The 20274-nt window shown below is 43.7% G+C and overlaps 1 protein-coding gene across 1 annotated transcript in view; it reads left to right on the top strand.

The window, feature by feature from the left end:
* Nucleotides 1-20274, top strand: part of IL16 (interleukin 16) — a 140233-nt gene that overhangs the window by 86726 nt on the left and 33233 nt on the right. Inside the window, exons 6-12 of the mRNA XM_007945092.1 lie at nucleotides 877-950; nucleotides 1941-2157; nucleotides 5398-5515; nucleotides 7746-7878; nucleotides 11689-11776; nucleotides 13072-13553; nucleotides 18066-18213. Coding sequence (XP_007943283.1) covers nucleotides 877-950; nucleotides 1941-2157; nucleotides 5398-5515; nucleotides 7746-7878; nucleotides 11689-11776; nucleotides 13072-13553; nucleotides 18066-18213 — 1260 coding nt within the window. The remainder of the gene's footprint in view (nucleotides 1-876; nucleotides 951-1940; nucleotides 2158-5397; nucleotides 5516-7745; nucleotides 7879-11688; nucleotides 11777-13071; nucleotides 13554-18065; nucleotides 18214-20274) is intronic.

Raw genomic sequence — 20274 nt, forward strand, 5'->3', positions numbered from 1 at the left:
TTGAATACTGAATGAAAGGGTTTTCACCCGTAAAAGATTTATGGATACAGGAAAACTTTATCCTCATAGCAATATAATTTACAAAGAAAGGACTTGATATCAAAGATCCCAAGTCCTAATTCTTTTTTTGTCATGTGACTTTGGGCCTTGGGCTCACTTTCTTTTTCTGTAAAATGAGTCCCATATTACATTCTGGATATATCACATCAACTCACATTTATCAAGCGCTTTGTAGGCCCCACACAGAATTGGTCCTGGGATATATCGATGAATAAGACAAAGCCCCTGTTCCCAGGGAGCTGCCAGCCCAGTGGGGGAGGGATTTTTAAGGTCCCTAGTCACCATCCAGGGTGACAAGTTCTGTGACAGTTGTAGGTGTAGGGTTCCATGGGAAGACAAAGAGATGAAGGCAGCAGGGACTGAAAGATGAGGAAGGGGCAGGTGAAGAAGATAGGAAAAGTACACTTTAATTGAGAAAATACCTTTGAGCAAGCATTTAACTGTGTAGTCATTGTGGAAAATACAAATCTTGTTGCATTAGGAAATGATCTACCAGAGCAAATGGTGAGAGGGCCAAGGGCAGGAGGGAAGGAGGTGAAGCAAAGAGCTGGGCAGGGACCAGATGAGGCCAGGTCTGTTTGCCTGGCTAAAAATCCTGGATCCTATGCTGAAAGACAAGAGGTGCCAGGAAGGCCCATCATTGCTGTCTTACCTCCCTTCCAGGGAGTGAGCACTGAATGAGAAAATGTTCTTCAAAGTGTTTTGTGCATTGTATAAAAAGCCAGGCAGGTTAGGGCAGCTAGAGTTCAAGGCAAGGATATTGTACCTTGATTGGGCAACACTCTTCTAGGCTGCAATTTCTCCCTCTCTCAACAGGTGATGAAATTCTGGAACTCAATGGTGAATCGATGGCTGGGCTAACACACCAGGATGCTTTGCAGAAATTCAAGGTGATTGTTTCTTATCAACATATGCCCAGACTCTGGGGCCTTCAGGCAAATGGGTCAAGCTCCCAGCATCACCCTCCTTCATTCAAACCTACCAATTTAGAATGTGGGATACTTTACATAGGGAATCTAGCTGATGCTGATCTTGCACAGCATTAAAAAGAGAACTTCCTAAGAAATTAATAATCAGACTTGTAATCAAAATTGTTGTAGGGTATGTTTAAACTATTTACAATTTACAAAACTGTTTTAAAACACTTTATGTATTCATATCAATACATTTATAGATTTGCTTTAAATTTGTAAGACAGTTCCCAATACATATTTTTGAGTCTCTACCTAATTAGTTCAAAATTCTGTCTCTCTGTTTGTTGTTGTTATTGTTATGTGCCATTGAGTTGGATTCGACTCATAGCGACCCCTCCTTAGGTTTCCGAGGCAGTATTGCTACGGAAATAGATTGCCCAACCTTCCTTCTGAGGAATGGTTGGTGGGTTTGAATCACCAGCCTTCTGGTTAGCAGTCAAGTGCCTTTGCCACTATGCTACCAGAGCTAGCTAATATAAATATACCTATATGCATATATGGGAGCTCTGGTAGCATAGTGGCTAAGGTACTGCCTTGGAAACTCAAAGGAGGTCGCTATGAGTTGGAATCAATTCGATGGCAGTGAGTTTTTTCTTTTTTCTTTTTGGTTTGTATATGGCTGCATTTCCTTAAAAAGTATTTTACTACAGCTCTGGTGGTGTAGTGCCTAAGGCATTTGACTGCTAACCAGAAGGTTGGTGGATCAAACCTACCAGCCACTCCTAGGAAAGAAGACTGGGCAATCTACTTCCATAGAGATACTGCGTTGGAAACCCAAGGAAGGGTCACTATGAGTTGTAATCAACTTGACAGCAATGAGTTTTTTTTGGTATCGATGGAAGCCAGATTTCATCACCTTCCCTGAGTCGCTGCTGAATTTTCTAGCACTGTCTCTTTTCCTTTCAGCAAGCCAAAAAGGGGCTCCTCACCCTCACAGTGCGAACCCGCCTGACGGCCCCACACACCCTGTCCAGCCACCTGTCTCCGTCGTTGTGCCGCTCCCTGAGCTCCAGCACTTGTGCCACCAAGGATTGCAGCTCCTTCTCTGTGGAAAGCCCTGTGGCTCCTGCCAATACTACAAAGCCCAATTACAGAATCATGGTGGAGGTGTCTCTGAGGAAGGGTAGGAGCACTGGCCTTCTCACCTGAGAGGGCTCTACCCATCCTCCTCCACCCTCTGTGTTCATCTCCCACTGCTGCATTCCTGAGGCTTTCATCATTTGGAATCAGTTCAGGGCCAGGGCTTGTAAACCCATTGCCTTCTAATTACACTTGGAGATCCTTTAAGGATGGGTAGGAGGAAGTGACCTGTTTCAGCATATATTTTAAGAAATGTCTCCTCTTTTTCTCTATGGAGAATGGACTGTGCTTGGCATGAAAAAAGCAGAAGCTTGAAATTTGTTGAAGTTCAGGTCGGAGAGGAGAGTCTGAATGAAGGTAGAGAGAAGTGAATAGGTCTGAGCTATATTTTAGAAGTGGGACCAAGAAGCTGTATGATATTAATTAATTGTATAGGGCTTGGAAAGATTTCTGGTGGGACTGTGGTAAGGCATTGAGCTGCTAACCAAAAGGTCAGCCAGCCACTTCATGGCCGAAAGATGAGGGTTTCAGAGGCCATGAATCTTTGTAGAAGTATATATTGCCCAGTCTTCCTTCTGTGGAGTGGCTGGTGGGTTTGAACCACCAACCTTCTGGCACTATGCCACCAGAGCTCTTTCCATAAAGACTTACAGCCCTGGAAATCCTATGAAACAATTCTACTCTGTCCTGTAGGGTTGCTATGAGTTGATTTTGGATAGGGCTTTGTCTTATGCATGCATGTCCTGCATATCTTATTTCCCTCTTAGACTTCAAGTTCCTTGAGGGACTACAAGGCCTCATACTGTCTCTATGTGCTTCAGTGCCTGGCATGGTGTTTTGCATAAGTACACAGTACAAACAAGCCTGTGCTGCCCAGAGCCAACAGATATGTTCAGTGCTCCAAAGTAAGTTAAGGCATGGAATGTAGGGAAGACACAGCTTTCATTCTCTCCCTGCAGGATTCCATGGGGTGGGGTGAGGGGTTGCACACAGAACTGGCCTTGAGTAATATTTCCACTGATCACTGGTATCAGAAATACCTTAACCAGTTGCTGTTGACCAGATTTTGACTCACGGCAACCCCATTTGTGTCAGAGTAGAACTGTGCTCCATAGGATTTTCAATCCCTGATTTTTTGGAAGCAGATTGCCAGGGCTTTTTTCTGAGGCACCTCTGAGTGGACCTAAAATTCTAGCCTTTTGGTTAGCAGCCGAGCAGATTAACAGTTTGCACACCCTAGGGACTCCAACAACACCTTTGGGGGGGTCTTTTGTTTGTTTTATATAATATAGCTTCTTAGGCTCTGCTCCCAGAGATTGTATTCAACAGTTTTAGGGATGAGGCTCAGGGATCTAGTTTGAAAGAATACCCCCAGGCACTGAGACCACTAGGACTAAGAACATTTGCTCCAGAGTCAGGAAACCTGGGTTCCTGTGAGGGGTCCTGACTTTTGTTTGTGGGTCCTGTCACCTCCAGAATTCTTCATCCTTTCAATAGGGCTGATAACAATTTCTCATGGCCTCCCTCATGGGATTGCTGGGAGGACCAGCATCAGAAGGTGAAACTGTATGTAAAAGTGCTTTGTAAATCACAAAGTGCAAAAAAAAAAAGAAAGAAGAAGGAAATATAAAAAAGGTCTTTCCCTTCCTGCCTGATGATTCCATCTAGTCCCCTTGCTGGCTGTTCCTTGGATTCCAGAAATTTCAATGTTGGCATGCCCCACTCTCTTCTCTTCAGAGACTGCTGTGGGAGATCCCATCAGCCCCATGGCCCTAACACTGCACACATACTGCTACTTTAAACTTAACTTCTCCCTGCTGTCTTCACTGGGTTCCAGATTCCTCTATTCTACCACTGCCTACCCCACAGATCCGTTCGGATACCTCATGGGCATCTCAAATGTAAACTGGACAAACCCAAGCCCTTGGTCCCCCATCCCCCTAATCCTGCTCCCCTGCCAACCTTCCCCACTTTGATAAACTGCATCATCACTCACTCAGTCACTCAAGCCAAACAATCTCTGAGTTATTCGATTTCCCCACATTTAATCCATCAGTAACTCTATCTCCAAGATAGATTCTACGTGCATCCATTTCCCTCCATCTCCTCCCACAGTGAAGTCCAAGCCACCATTGTCTTGCTCAACAGTAGCCTCTTAACTGGTCGTCTTCTTCTTTTTTTTTTTTTCATTTTTATTTTTGCTGTGTTTCCTCCCCTCCCCTCCCACCACTGGTAACCAACAAAGAAAGTAGTTTCCTTCTTTTAACTGTCTTCTTGTGTCCACTTCTATAGTTTTTTCTCCTCATAGCAACCAGAGTCACATATTTAAAAATAGAAATTAGATCATGTTACTTCCTTGTTCAAAACTCCCCTATGACATCCCATCTCAGTATAGAACAACATCCTTTGACTGAGACACTCTTGTTTACAAAGCCCCATTTAATCTGGCCCTCGCCTTCCTTTCCTACATCATCTCATACTACTGTCCTTGTTATTGGCTTTGTTCTGGCCGCACTGGTCTCCTTTCTGGTCCCGTATCACCTCCACTCATTCTTGTCCTCAGGACTTTGCATTTGCTGTTTCCTCTTCTGGGAAAGTTCTATCCCTATCTCCACATCCCTGGTTTCTTGTCATCAGTCATAACCCAGGTTAAATGTTGCCTCCTCTGAGGCAAACCTGTAATTGTCTGGAATATTCATCATAATACTTATCACTTTCTGATATCTTCTTCTTTGCCCCCCTCCCTCCTTTCATCTCTCCTTCTCTCCCTCCCTCTTATTTTCCTTCCTTTCTACCTTCCCTTCCTCCCTTCTTTTCTTCCTTTCTTTTCCCACTTGAACTTAAGATCCCTGAGAGCAGAGATTTTGTCTTCCTTGGTCACTGTGGCTGAACTGAAGGCAGTGCCCTGCATACAGTTTAAAAAAATATATGTATCAGTTGCTATCAAGATTTTCTGATTCACGGTGACCCCATGTGTGTCAGTGTTGAACTGTGCTCCATAGGGTTTCCACTGGATGATTTTTGGGAAAAAGATCACCAGCCCTTGCTTCTGAGACATCTCTGGGTAGCCTTGAACTTCCAATCTTTGGTTAGTAACTGAGCTCATTAACCATTTGCACCACTCAGGAACCTACCCAAAGTTGACAGTGCATAAATATGGGTGGAATAAGTGACATAAGTAGGGGAAACTTGATTGATCCATGAAGGTGTTGAGACACCTAATAGAGTAGTTAGTGCCTGGAAAGTTCAATCACAAGTCTCCCCTGCCCATTCTACCTTTCAGAGGCTGGTGTTGGCCTGGGGATCGGCCTGTGCAGTGTCCCCTACTTCCAGTGCATCTCGGGCATCTTCGTTCATACACTTTCTCCAGGGTCTGTGGCTCATCTGGATGGACGGCTCCGGTAGGTCCTTGTTTCTGTTTTTGGAAAGATCTCTGATCTAAAATGGACGAAGGAACGATCACCTTAGAATGTCAGGAGATTGCTTTGGAGATGAAATATTTAGAATGAATGATCCAGATGGGGCTCAGAGCCTTGTTCCTCAAAGCATGGTCCCTGCAACAGCAACATCAACATCCCCTGGGAGCTTGTTAGAAATGCAGAACCCCAGGCTCTGCCCCAGACATGATGATTCTAATCTGCATTCTAAAAGTCCTTGCATCCTAACAAGATGATTTGTATGCCCAATACAGTTGATGAAATGTTGTCTCAGAAAATACAAATTCCAAAACAGAACACAAAAGGTAAACACACTTTAATTCAGATTTAGAACTTAAATAGGAGCTTTAATAAAGTTTACCTGTGTCTATCTATATGGGAAAAAAAGACTTACTATGCAAGTCAGTTGTATAAACACAGTTTCATGGCGCCATAAACAAAACATTTTTCAGGCACTCCAGATACATTGCTTTACAAATAACTTCTAAGGGAAGTACAAATCTAAAAGGTTTTGTTCAATGAAGTTTCTCCCCCCCCTCCACAGGTTTCTAGATTTAATAATAACTTTTCATCCCAGTTTAACTTATTATGATACCATATACTTCTATGTTCATATTTAGTACAGCTATATCGTCTCTCATTGGGTTTGGGTCTTGCTAAATCAGAAGAGTTTTGCCATGTTTGTAAAGATTTTACTGTAACTGCAGTATACGCAAGGGCAAGCCCTGCTTAGGATGGTATCTTGATGAACTTCTGAATTAGAGATGGGTTTGTTGCTGTCATCTGCAGGAGGGTGACAATTGATTTACTGAGCCACTGTGCTGTTATTATTGTAGTCCTAAATGCTCTCAGGGAGCTCTGGTAGCATAGTGGCTAAGGCACTTGACTGCTAACCATAAGGCTAGCGGTTCAAACCCACCAGCCACTCCTCAGAAGGAAGGTTGGGCAATCTGCTTCTGTAGTGATACTGCCTCAGAAATCCAAAGAGAGGTCACTATGAGTTGGGTCTGATTCGACAACACATAACAACAACAACAAATTCTCTCAGGTAGGGACTGCCTCCTCCAAGGCCTGCAGCTGGGTAGGAATTATTTTGGAAGTTTCTATTTTCTTTGAAACTTAGTGCTATAGGAGAGTGGTCATCAGTTACATCCATAAAAAATGTGTACTTTATTAGCAACTGTGAAGGTGGATTTGATTTGGCAGAAATGTAGGAGAAAGAGGTAGCAGTGGAAGGAACAATGAGATAAATGTCAAGAGATCTGAGTTTTAATCCTGGCCCTGCCAATAACCACTTAGGCTAGGGCTTGGCAAATACGGTTTTCAGGCCCACCACCTGTGTTTGTAAATAAAGTTTTGTTGGAATATAGCCTTATTATTTGTTTACATATTGTCTATGGCTGCTTTCATGCTACCATGGTAGAGTTGAGTAGTTGTGATAGAAACTATATGGCCCACAGTGCCTAAATGTTTACTATTTGGGCCATTGTAGAAAATATTATCAACTCCTGAGCTAGATGTTATCAGGTAGGTCATTTCACCCTTTGTACTTCAGTTTCTCTATCTATGAAACAAGGATTCTTCAAGCTTCCATGAGTTAATTGAATCTTGCTTTTCTACCTAATTTTTTTTTTCTCTGTAGGTTGCTAGTACTTTCTTTCCTGCCTTGCAACAGATATGAACTTCCTAGCCTTCTTTTCTCATGCCTTCCCATGAAAACCTCAACTGTTCTTCTACTTAGTTATTCCTTCTTTACCTTTTAGCACATCTTATCCAATCCTTCCTCCTAACCATGCTATATATGGGCCCATTAAGGCCCAAAGAAAGGAAGGAAGTGATTGGTTCAAGGTTTTGTGACAATTGTTCAGCTGAATGCTATTTCATGATTTCATTTTTCTCTTCCTGTCAACATCAGCCCCTCGGTCTTGGTTGGTCATAGTTAAAGGGCTGTAAACAGGGAAAAGGAAGGCTAAAGACAAACTTTTGTTAATGTTGACTCACTTCTGGATTGGAAATGTCTCCACTTTGTGATCTGGTGTGTTCTGAGTTCTAGTCAGGTGCCTAGGGAGTTATGTACTGATTTGATTTTTAAGTCTCATCAAACGGCCCATCTAGGAGTGGGCCCTCAGGGGAGTGACAGTTGAAATGGCACATTGATTAGCTTGCTGATGGCTTCCCAATGATGCTTTTGCAGGTGTGGTGATGAAATTGTGGAGATCAATGATTCTCCAGTGCACTGCATGACACTCAATGAAGTCTATGCGATTCTGAGTCACTGCAGTCCTGGCTCCATCCCCATCATTGTTAGCCGGCATCCAGATCCACAGGTAACATCCCTCTGGGTCATCCTCTCCTTCCCAGGGCCACTTTTTCAGTGCTAACGTTGGAATGAGAAATGAATGAATGGCCACATTTGGATTTGAGTTTCCAATTACCTGTTCCAAGTTTCTGCAGTAACAAATTATCTGTAGTAGAGGTCCACTGACACACTCCAGGACATCAGTATTCACTAAGGGGAGCTTTTGTGGCTGGTTATAGCTTCCAGACAGGAAAATATAGAACTAGGGACCCTGCTGACAGATACAGAAGCATCATTCATCCACATATCTTTTGCTACATACCCACTAAGTGCAGGTCTAGAGCTAGGCACTGAAGATACAGAGTGAAGTGAGTTCATAGTACACAATCTTGCCCTCTAAAAGCTCATGGTCTCTTCTGAGAGACTGACATAGAAATAGTTGCAATACTAAGTGGTAAGTAATATGGAAACCTAGAAGGGGACACAGAATGGAAAGGTTTATAAAGTGAGTTTTCACCAGGCAAAGAACTTGAGGAAGATCATTCCAAGCAAGGGAAACACAAAATTCAACATTATGGAATATGAGAGGGACTCACAGAAGGAGAGTAGTCAGTTCTTTGTGACTAGGATGTAGAGTACTGGGTGAGAGTGATTAAGAACCGGGGCTGGTGAGGCATTGGGGTTACAAGGTGAAGGGTTGTAAACAAAATGCTAAATGGTTTGTATTTTATTTTGTGCATAGTCTAGGATAGGCCTATAGCCATAGATGTAACATATTCAGCTTTTTTTTTTTTTTTAACTATGAACACATTAAGGAACTCTGTTGTGTGGTGATTAAGGCATTTGGCTGGTAACCTGAAAGTTGGTGGTCTGTTCTGCAGAAGAAAGATGAGGCAGTCTGCCTCCATAAAGATTTACAGCCTTGGAAACCCAATGGGGAGCAATTATGAGTCAGAAATGAGTCAATAGCAATGAATTTGGTTTGTTTGGTTTTGGACACATTGTGGAAGATAGAATGGAGTGGTTGTATCTTGGCGGTTGTGAGAGAAATTGGAAAGAGGAAGGAAAGAGATGGCGATCATAACTAAACAGTAGATGTGAGAAGAGGATAAAGAGAAAGGAGCAACACTTAGTAAGAACAGTCAGTCTTTACTGGCTGATTAACTCTGGGTAACATAGAGGGAGGGAATAGGTTGATTGTAGTATATATAGATTGCAAGACTGAGTGATAGTACCACCAGAATAGAGAATAGAATAGGAGGAGCAGGTTTGGGAGGGAAGAGAATGATCTCAGTGTGGCATACAATGAGACCGAGGTGACTTTGGGATCTTCAGGTGGAGAGGTACTGGAGGCAGTTAGATTTAGGGCTGATAGTGGCTGGTAAAAGAGATCCAGGTTGGAGCTTGACTTGGAGTTGAAGCCATGACTATAGGAGATAATAGTTCATGGAACTTGGTGATAATCATGACCACCATTTATTTAATCTTTAGTATGGGAGCTCTGGTGGCATAGTACCTAAGGATTTGACTGCTAACCAGAAGGCTGGAGGTTCAAACCCATCAGCCACTCCTTGGAAGAAAGGTTGGTCAATCTACTTCTGTAGTGATATCACCTCGGAAACCCACAGAGGGGTCGCTGTGAGTCAGATCTGACTCGACAGCAGTACATTTGTGTTTTTTTATGGGCCAAACATATTTTCCAAAGATGTGACATATACAATCACATCCAGTTGTTGTACGAGCCAATGAAGTCATTACAGTTATTTCTTTTACCTCACAGATAAGAAAACTGAAAGAAGTAACTTAACAATGGAGGAGCTAAAAAAGACCCTTGCTGTCCACTCAATTCTGACTCAGAGTGACCCTATAGGACAGAGTAGAAAAGCTAGGATTCAGACCCATATGTGTTTGATTCCAAATCCCACACTCTTAACTGACTCCTAAATTTCCAGAGAAAAGAGGACAAAGAATAATGTGGAAGATCAACACATACCTTGTGTATATATTGTGAATTAAACCCAGTGTCATTCAATTATCCAGCACTAAAGATGCTGACTCGACGGCACATAACAACAACAACAAAGATAAACACATTAGGGAAAAGCAGGCTTCTTCCTTAAGGTAAGCAAATGATTAGCCTAAATCCCTTGGCAATAAAGAAACAAAAGAAGTCTTAATTTATTTAATACCTTTTGCTGCTCTTGACTAACCTGTTACCATCGAGTCCATTTCAACTCCTAACAACCCTATAGGAGAGAGTAGAACTGGCCCATAGAGTTTTCAAGACTGTAATCTTTATAGAAACAGATTGCCACATCCTTCTCCTGTTGAGCAGCTGGTGGGTTCAAATTGCCAACCTTTCAGTTAGCAGCTGAGTGCTTAACCTCTGCGCCATCCATTGCCATTGAATTGATTCCTATTCATAGTGACACTGTAGGACAGAGTAGAACTGCCCCTTAAGGTTTCTAAGGCCATGAATCTTTATGGAAGCAGACTGTCACACCTTTCTCTCAGGGAGCAGCTGGAAGGTTTGAACCACTGACCTTTCAGTTAGCAGCTGAGCACTTAACCACTGCAGCACTCTTGACTAATGTGGTGAAAAAGTAGTGGAGTAGGAGTCAGGAGCTGGAGCATCTGCTTTAGTCCCTGACCTTGAGAAGTTTGCATTTTGGCTGGAGGGATGGGGTATATACTAAGAGAAGCCACAGGAGGTGAGGGTCATGGGACAAGGGAGCCAGGTCGTAAAGGACAGGTAGGGTTTTGTGCAGCAGAACAGAGTTGGCAAAGGTACTCTGGCAGAGGAGACCCACTGGGCACAGAACAGGGCAGAGAGGAGAGAGCCTAGGACTTGGTAGCAGACTGTCTGGTCATGTCCACCTCTGTTACTTATCTTTGGTGACCTTGGACAATTCATCCAACCTCCCAGAGCTTCTGGTTCCTCACCTGTGAAAAAAGGTATGGTTTTTATCTTACAGGACTTCTATTGATGGTAATTCTCATCTGTTGAGAGTTTGCCATATTTCAGGCTTTGTGCCCAGCATTTTACATGATTTTTTTTTTCTTTGCATCCTCACTGTGAAGTAGTTTCTATTATTTGGCAGAAGAAGAAATTGAGACTTAGAAGGTTAACTAACTTGTCTAAGGATACATAACTAGCAAGTGGAGAAACTGGGATGTCAACACAAGTCTGTTTTCACTCTAAAGTTCATACTCTTAACTCACACACACACACAAAAAAAACAACTCACTGCCATCAAGTCGGATCTAACTCATAGTGACTGCTCCTTGGGTTTCCGAGGCAGTATCACTACAGAAGCAGATTGCCCAACTTTCCTTCCAAGGAGTGGCTGATAGGTTTGAACTGCCAGCCTTCTGGTTACCAGTCAGATACCTTAGGCACTACGCTGCCAGAGCTCCCTACTCTTAACTCTAAAACAATTTATGATGTATGAGTCACAACACTGGCAATGTAATGGTGATGCTTATGATATGGTTATTAATAATGAATAGGATATGATGACAGCATTGCCAAGAATGGAATAGCCTTCAGAGGTAGACCATAAAGTGGTTAAGTTTGCCTAGAATTTTGCAGTAAGTATGAGGAGAAGGTTGAAGAGTCGAGAGGGGCCACCTTGGGAACCTCTATTTTGACAGGCTTTATAGTTAGCTTGAAGATACTGGGGAACCAATGATGCAAATTGCAGAAAGCATTGGAAAGCAAGAAACTAGAATCTAGGAGCCTAGCTCGGGAGATAGTATAGCACTTGGAGCCTGATGCAGGGTCCCTGAACTAGGAGTTTCCACTCTTAGTTTGAGGAGATGATTTAATGTCTTCTAGGTCTCTGAACAACAACTCAAAGAAGCTGTGGCCCAGGCTGTGGAGAACATCAAATTTGGAAAGGAGAGAAATCAGTGGAGTCTAGAAGGTAAAGGAGATGATAGACCTTGATTTGAAATATCTTTGCCTTCTCAGAATGCTTAGAGTTTAGCCATTAACTCACTTTCTACCTCAAGGTTATGTAACAACAGTCATCAAAACATGGTACCTAGACAAAAGCTGAAATCTGGAAGCCCACCAATTAAATTTGGTCCATTTTTTTTTGTTGGGTGGTGCAAAATTTTATGGGTATCTTGAACTTGAATCATTTGAAGTGGGGCAAGAACTCTCCTATAGTTCTCTATAGGGCCCACCATTCACTGTTACTGTCTACCAGGTTGCCATTCACACAATAGCCCTGTAGGCATTTGAGTTTGCTACTCCTAGATTCTAATCAAGGACGCCTGGTGGCACAACAGTTAAGTGCTTGGCTGCTAACTGAAAGGTTGGGGGTTCATACCCAGCCAGCAATTCCATGAAAGAAAGACCTGGTGATCTGATTCTGTAAAGATACAGGCTAGAGAACTCTACTTTGTTACCTGGGGTTGCTATGAGTCAAAATCAACTCCATGACACCTAACAACAATAGTCTCTAATCACAAAATGTTTAGAAATAGTAATATCTAATAAATATGTTGTTGTTATGTGCCGTCGAGTCAAACCCGACTCATAGCGACCCCTCCTTGGGTTTCCAAGGCAGTATCACTACAGAAGTAGGATTGCCCAACCTTCCTTCCGAGGAGTATATATATATACATAATATAATATGTAACATTTATGGTGTTTTTTATTGTATGCAGGCCCAATAGCTTCAGCCAACCCTTGAAGCTCTGGAGCTAAAATATCCCATTAGAGTTGTCCAGAGATGGGCATAAATGGCTGGGCCATCTCCGTCAGTCATTAGTATGGGCTGCTCCCCACATCTGGGACAGCAGGCCCTTCCTTGATGGATGATCTGGATGGATTATATCCATGTCCATCCCATGGAGCCTCAGAAAGGCCAAAATGATTTCCCTAAGCACTATAGTCATACCAGCCACTCCTCGGAAGGTAGATTGGTCAATCCACTTCCATAGAGATACTGCCTCAGAAACCCAAAGACAGGTCACTATGAGTCGGAATCGACTCAACGGCAGTGAGTTTTTTTTTTTTTTTTTTTAATAGTCATACAGCTTGTTAGGGACCAAACCCAAGGCTACTAGGCTCCAAATCCAAAATGAGCTCAGGTGAGAAGCAGACAGCTGGGTGTGCATGATAGTCGTGAACAAGGCCAGGAGGTGGTGGTGGTGGTATTTTCATCTTCCGTAGCTCAGCTGTAGAGGCTCCTTTGTGCTTCACATGCAGGTGTCAAAAGGCTGGAAAGCAGCTGGCATGGGCGGCCAACATTGGAGAAGGAGCGGGAGAAGAACTCAGCACCCCCACAGCGCAGGGCGCAGAAGATCATGGTGCGTTCCAGCAGCGACAGTAGCTACATGTCTGGTTCTCCAGGAGGGAGTCCCCGCAGTGGTGGCAGTGAGCAGCAGCCCCTTGACTTGGAAGTCAGCACACACAGTGCCAGTCTACACCTTGTACAAGAAACCCAAGTACTGCCTTTGGCAGTGTCCAGACTGCCCCAGGAGAGCTCGCCTCTCCCAGGGAGCCAGGACAGTCACCCGCCGCTGAGACTGAAGAAATCCTTTGAGATTTTGGTGAGAAAGCCCACATCCTCCAAGCCCAAGCCTCCACCCAGAAAATATTTTAAAAGTGACAGTGACCCTCAGAGGAGTCTGGAAGAGAGAGAGAATTCCATATGCCCTTCAGGGCACTCCTTGCCCATGTGTGGCCAGGTAAGAGCATGTGTCAGATGGGTTGAGTGTTCTTCTAAACCAAGCATGGTTGTTCTTGAATATTTTATTTGCAGCACTGTTAGTAGTGGCAGAATGAACATTTCCCTTCCTCTATGTTAATATATCAGAGAGAAGAGCTCCAGCTCAAGCTTAGGGCTGAAAACAGAAAGAGAGTTTTGAAGCTTGGCAGATCCAAATTGAAGTCCCAGAGCTACTCTTTGGCTTCTGGATTCCTATTCACAACACACTGGAATTTAAAGTCCCTTTTGTGAAGATAGTAGTATGGCCCTTTGCACATAGATCTTCAGGACTCTGTGTCCTGGGAGAGTTATGGTGTAAAACTAAAAAAAAAAAAAAAATCCCTTTGTCATTGAGTCAATCCTGACTCATGGCAACCCTATGAGTTGCAGAGTAGAACTGCTCCATGGAGTTTTCTTGGCAATAATCTTTATGGAAGCAGATTGCCAGGCCTTTCTTTCATGGCATCATTGGATGGATCCGAACCATCAAACTTTAGACTAGTAGTCAAGTGCAGATCATTTGTGTCACCCAAGAACCTAAAAAGGGACAAGAGCTATTCTCTTTCTTAAGTGAGTAGGCTGATGTTATTGTGAGGAACTGGCTCCTGTTCTTTCCCAGTTTGCTTTACCTTCTTACTTCCTTAAATGTGTAGACTTGGGGGAAATCCAACACTTGTAAACTTCAGTTTCCTATCTGCCAACTGGAGCTAAGTCGAGTGGTCCCCAAAAGAGCTGTGGGGAGGATTATATGTAACCACTTACAGGTGCCTAATAGACTCTCGCTCAATAGTGTTAGTGACTGTGATTATCCTTCTGTCTTACCCCAAAGAGCTCATTGTTCTGTATCAGCAGCCCCATACCACCTCCTTAAAGAAATGTAGACTGATGGCCAGGCAGTTGCCATCTCTTGAGCAATTTTTATGCCTAGGCACTGTGCCTAGTAAATCCTGACAACAACCTGGAGATGAGGGTCTGAATTATGCAAACAGGGAATCAAGTAACTTGCTCAGGTTCTCATCACCACTGATAGCAAAGGCAGGATTGAAGTCAGGCTGGTCTCAAATCAAGAGAAACCCTAGTGGCACAGTGGTTAAGCACTAAACTGCTAAATAAAAGGTAGGCCGTTTGAACCTAGCAGCCACTCCACGGTCTGCTTCCATAAAGCTTTCCAGCCTTGGAAATCCTATGGGGAAGTTCTACCCTGTTCTATAGGGTCATTATGAGTTGGAATCTATTCAGTTTTTCTCAACAGCAGTGGGTTTGGTTTTCAGTTTTGGTCTCAAATTGGAGCCTGGGCTGTGCAAGCAGTTTTCCATTGGCTGCTAACCTAGAGATTGGTGACACAAGTTGGCCTAAAGTAAAGGCTACATAGAAAAAAGGCCTGGCAATCTGCTTTCATTAAGATTACAGCTGAGAAAACCTTATGGAACAATTCTGCTCTGTACCGCATGGGGTCACCATGAGTCAGAATTGACCTGACAGCAATGAATTGGATTTTTTTGTTTGTTTGGGCTCAAATCCCTCTCTGTTAACCACTGCTGTAGACTGCATTTCACACCCTTACCTCAGCACCTGCTTTACTGGGCAGGTAGGTTTTTGAGCCTCTGGAAATTCCCTCTAACAATCTGTAAGAGTAGTGGTAGGTAGTTGGGGGTGGGGGCTACTGAGTGCAGACGGGTGAAAGCGAAGTGAGGGAAAGAGGAAGCCAGGTTAATAAAAAGGAAGTGCAGTTGTGCAAAGAGCAGGCAGGATGTGGCTAGTTTAGCAACACGTGATGGAGGTGTGGAGGTGGATCTACTCCTCCTTCCTTCTTTAAGCAAAGATTTCATTCTCCCCAGAGCCCAAGACCTTTGAGTCCAGAAGTGCAAATTAGGACTGAGCAGGCTGAGAAGCCCAGCTAAGACCCAGAAAAGAGGGAGTGGAGTTGCCAGTACATGTCGATCCAGCCCATGGGCCTTCACTCATGGGTGATGAATGTGTGCTGCCCAGCCAAGCTGAGCCATATATAGGGTAGGGTATATCCCAAAGTGAGGGGCTAGAGGAGGAAGTGGGGTTTCTACTGGGAAGGTCAGGCAAGGAACATCTATACAGCAGATCTTCCTCACATGCAGCTTTGCCTCATTTTAGCACCTGCCCTGTCTGAATCCACTAATTCTCTTGCATCAGTTAACCACTGCTGCTCCAAGGCTGTGCAGAAGCTGCTCTCTTCTGCCCATAGGTTTTAGCCCACGTGGCCAATGGACCTTTCTCCTACTGTGTTTTCTAGAAAGCACAACCTACACAAGATACTTGTACTGGGCACTCAAGGTCACAAAGGATTCTGCGCAACAGAAAAAAGGAAGCAGTTTGCTTGACATCACTGTTTTAAAATTTCCTTGGCCATTCCTGGGAATTGCTCATTGGGCATTTTTCTCCTTGAATGCAATGTATTACCATGCTGTAAGATCAGTCAATCACTCTCTTTCTCCACCTATCTACCTGTCTGTCTACCTATCTGTAGCAAACCTGTGAAAGCTGGAACCTGGGCAAGGGTGGAAAATAAAATATTTTCTACTAAAAGGAGCAATAGAAAAGTGGTAAGACTGCACCTTGTCAAAGGTGGAAAACTTCCAAGACTTGGAATAACAAGGCAGTGATGTCAAGTTCTGCCTGTCACAGGTTTCGCTGTGTCTGTCTGTCTTTCTATCCACATCTCTGTTCCCCTTTTCTTTCCGTTCTCTTCTCTCCCCTTCATCCACCAAACACAGTGCCAGGAAATACTATTCAGAGAAAAATTCAAGCAAAACCAAATTTGTTTTAGTGACAAGTTTAAAACAGCCTTCTATGACAAGGATGCAACATCAGTTGTGTTGACTAAAAGGAAATACATTTGTGTCTGTTCCAAAGTGCTATGTTGCATTGACTACTTGCTCAGTACCCAGGGTGCCTGCCTATAAAAGTGTTAACTATAAAAGTGTTAATGATCCATGGATGGGAGACAGATGTCATCTTATAGCTCAATCAAACTTGAGCCATATGTCATTTTTATTTTTTTCTGTATGATGAGAGTCTTGGATACTATCAACCATCAACCTGGTATATTAGGTTTCTAAGTCTTAGGCTATGCTTTGGTTTTCAAAGGACTATCACCAAAAGTCCAACAATTCCTTTGAGTTGGTTAATCTCTTTGTAATTCCAAAATGCTCCTTCTAAAGTTCAGTTTTATAATAGCAAACCTGGGCAGAGGTAGGGGACACTTGTAAATGTGTTATGAACACATTTCTAACTTTTGAAGATCTTTCATTTCCAGGGAATGCTTCCTGACAATGTAGATATTGAATCTCAGACCAAGGACACCTGGCATTTCTATTTTGTCTCCAGTGCTGCTTTGTTACTCCTTCCTTCCTTTTCTGGAAGGAAGCCTGCAGCCTTGTAAAAAAGCCCATCATTGTATCTGCCTCTGAACTGAATGCAAATGGAATCAACCACAGCACAGGAAAGTATGTCTCTTGCAGAAGATCAGATATAGGAAGGCGATTTTGCTGATATTTGCCTTCTCATGCTTTCTTTCTGAGTAGGTATCATGCTTATTCCTGCCTCTGTGAGTGTGCACATGTGTCCGAAATGCTCTTCTTCTACCTCTGTGCCTGGAAGATTCTTACTCTTCATTCAAGAACTACACAAAAAGCACTTCTCTAGGGAAGCCTTCTCCACCCCTCTGTGTATAGAACTGGAGCTCCCTCCTTCTTCCAGACTCCAAGAACATCTGATTCATGCTGTATTATAATCCAAGCTCTATCAGAATATTATACAACCATTTGGTATCTGGTCTATCTCTTTTCTAGGTGGTTTTATGAAGGACCCTGAGACTGCATTCAGGTTCAGGGGAGTTGACTACAATTCTGCATTATATTGATAATGGCATTCTGGGTGTTTCAAAGGCAGGCAATGACACAGGTGCTAAATATGTGTCATTCTTTGCAGCATGCTAACTGAATATTGAATAACAACTTTGACATTATTTTCTATTGATATAATTTTCCTCTGAGTGTTCCAATCTGAGTTTAGTAAAGACTAGATGGAACTCTCTTTGCCTCTGGTTTTGACTTTTCTCTTGTGCCCTCCTGGAGGTTAGTTTGCCAGGATTCAGATGTAAATAAAACTATGCTAGTCCCTAACAACACCCCCCCCCCCACCAAAGCCTCTTGTACAACATCCACCCAAGTCTCTTCTCCCCGTCACGAAGAGCCAAGAATCTTCACATATTCCTACAGTGAAAGCCTGTGTTCTGAACATGAGCTGTTGGAAGTAAAGGGATGTTCTGGGCCTCCAGGCGGTGCTGACTCCCCATGGCAGGGCATGAAGGAAAGGACTTTCTTCACAATGCTGTTAATGAACTTCTCATACAAGTGGCTTCATATCCGCCCTCCAGCTCCAATCAAAATGCACCTTGCCTTTTCACAGCTGAAGGCTACCGTTTTTGACATGGTCTTGCTTCCTGTTTACACCACAGGAAGCCAGAGAGCTGCTGCCACCTCAGCCACTGCAGGAAGGTGCAGCAGGGGGAACCCCCTGCACCCTTGCCTGCTGCCCAGGACCCGGAGCCACCTTGCAGACTACAGCCTCCACAGACGGTGAGCCAGGAAAGAAAACCAGTCCAGGTAGGCGTTCATTTAGATCTTCCAGAACAAAGACCTCTGGATAAAGGTCCAGGGGTAAGGTAAGAATGTGAGTTTGGCCTGAGGACTGAGGTGCTCTGCACTGACAAGCTGGTTAGGCTGAGGAGCAGTCAGTGATCCCCAGAGGCTGTGGGCAGCACGCACAACAAGAGAGGTACTATCAGGGACTGTGATGGTGGGGTCTGTGATGCTATGGTGGTGGCAATAGGGGGATTGTGATCTTTTAATGGGAATACAGTTCAACCCAGCAAGTCAACTGGAGGATGGAGCCCTTGGGGAGATGTCCAAATTTACTCTCAGCCACCATCCTGGGAAGCTGCTTCTAGCATGTTGCATTCATCATTTCCAAGTCTGAGAATACTATGTCAGGAAATCATGAAGAGCATTTTCTTGGTGATGAGTCCAGATGGTACATCCAGAAATGCTAAGACATGAGTTGAATGTTTAGTGGTTTGGTAGAAGGGGCATAGGATTTGGAGTCAGGAAGACCAGGATAGTAAATCTGACTCTTTTATTAACTGTGTGATTCGGGCAACTTACTTTACCTTCTAAGCCTCAATTCACTCATGAGCAAGGTATGGAAAATCACATAGAACCACAGCAAGCACATATTGAATGTTGGCTTTGGGAGGTATTATGTCAAGTGTTGGAGAGAGAGAGAATGAACATCTGACATCAAAGACCTCACAGTAGAGGCAGAGAAATAAACATTTGGGCTACAAATCATATGTCAGTTTGAGGAATGCTACATAAAAAGCACACAAACAACTCCTGGAGGGCTAAGTGACATCATGAATAGAAAGGTCTGGTGCATTTCACCCACAGCAGGTACCCAGCTAATGGAGGCTTCTCTTTCTCCACTCTGTCTGCCCTCGTTATTGTTGTTAGGTGCCATCGAGTCAATTCTGACTCATAGTACAACAAAATGAACCACTGCCCTGTCCCGTACCATCCTCATGATTGTTGCTATGTTTGAGCCCACTGGTGCAGCCACTGTGTCAATCCACCTCGTTGAGGGACTTCCTCTTTTTCGCTGACCCTCCACTTTACCAAGCACGATGTCGTTCTCCAGGGATTGGTCCTTCCTAATAAGAGTTGAGCAATGCACTAGAGGATGCCTTGGTTTTCTACTGACAAGGACTCCTCACCCCAGTTTACAAAGGGCTTCCCTTTAGAATCTCTGGCTCCTGGTTCTCACAATAGCCCTTTGAAGCAGAACATTTTATAAATGCAGGAACAGACTCACTTGCCAAAGGGCTGGAAAGGGTGATAACTATCCAAGTCTTGCATGGTACAGAGCTTCTCTTTTATATCTCTGCAGTTCAAGACAAGAAGATCAGTCTTTCTTAAACTGGGTTGCATTGCTGTACTGAACATCTTCCAATATCCATAGCCAGAGCAACGTACTCTTAACTAGGGAAAGGTCAGACCTGGGGACCATGACAGAGCCACACATCGACTTGGATTCTTGGTTGTTCCAAGGTCAGGGCTGCCTTGCTCTGTCTCTGGGAAAGAGAGTCAAGGCACAGTCTCCACTACCCATTCAGATGGGACAGGGGTTCAATGTTGGCCTCCAAGAAAGACCCTCAGGTGCTGCCCCCTGCAGTGAAGGGTTGCCAGTGAGTCCTGGCAGCCTCATAGAATAGGATACATATTACAGTCGCCAGTAGAGCTTCTCAAATGCCTAAGGCCCAGGCTGGACCCTGGGTGATTTAAATCATAATCTTGCATGTGGGAGCCAATATATATATTTTTTTAATTTTATTTTGATTTGGGTGAAGATTTACAGAGTAAATTCACTTTTCATACAGCAGTTCACATAATATACTTTGTCTCACATCAACCAAAAAAAATCACAATGCAACAGCTCCCCTCCCACTTCCTCCCCATAGTTACCTCTTCCCAGTGTCCATCCCTCCATACTCTTCTGCGCCCTGAGCTGTCTCCCTGTGCATAAGCAGCCCTTCCTTCTCCCATGATTGTTCTCTCCAGGGCTTGTGTCTACTTGAGGTAAATGTTTAATTCACATGCCTGTACTTTGTT

This window comes from Orycteropus afer, unplaced genomic scaffold, assembly GCF_000298275.1.
Source record: "Orycteropus afer afer isolate SDZICR_OR568_19922 unplaced genomic scaffold, OryAfe1.0 scaffold00132, whole genome shotgun sequence".
In the NCBI taxonomy this organism is placed as follows: domain Eukaryota; kingdom Metazoa; phylum Chordata; class Mammalia; order Tubulidentata; family Orycteropodidae; genus Orycteropus; species Orycteropus afer.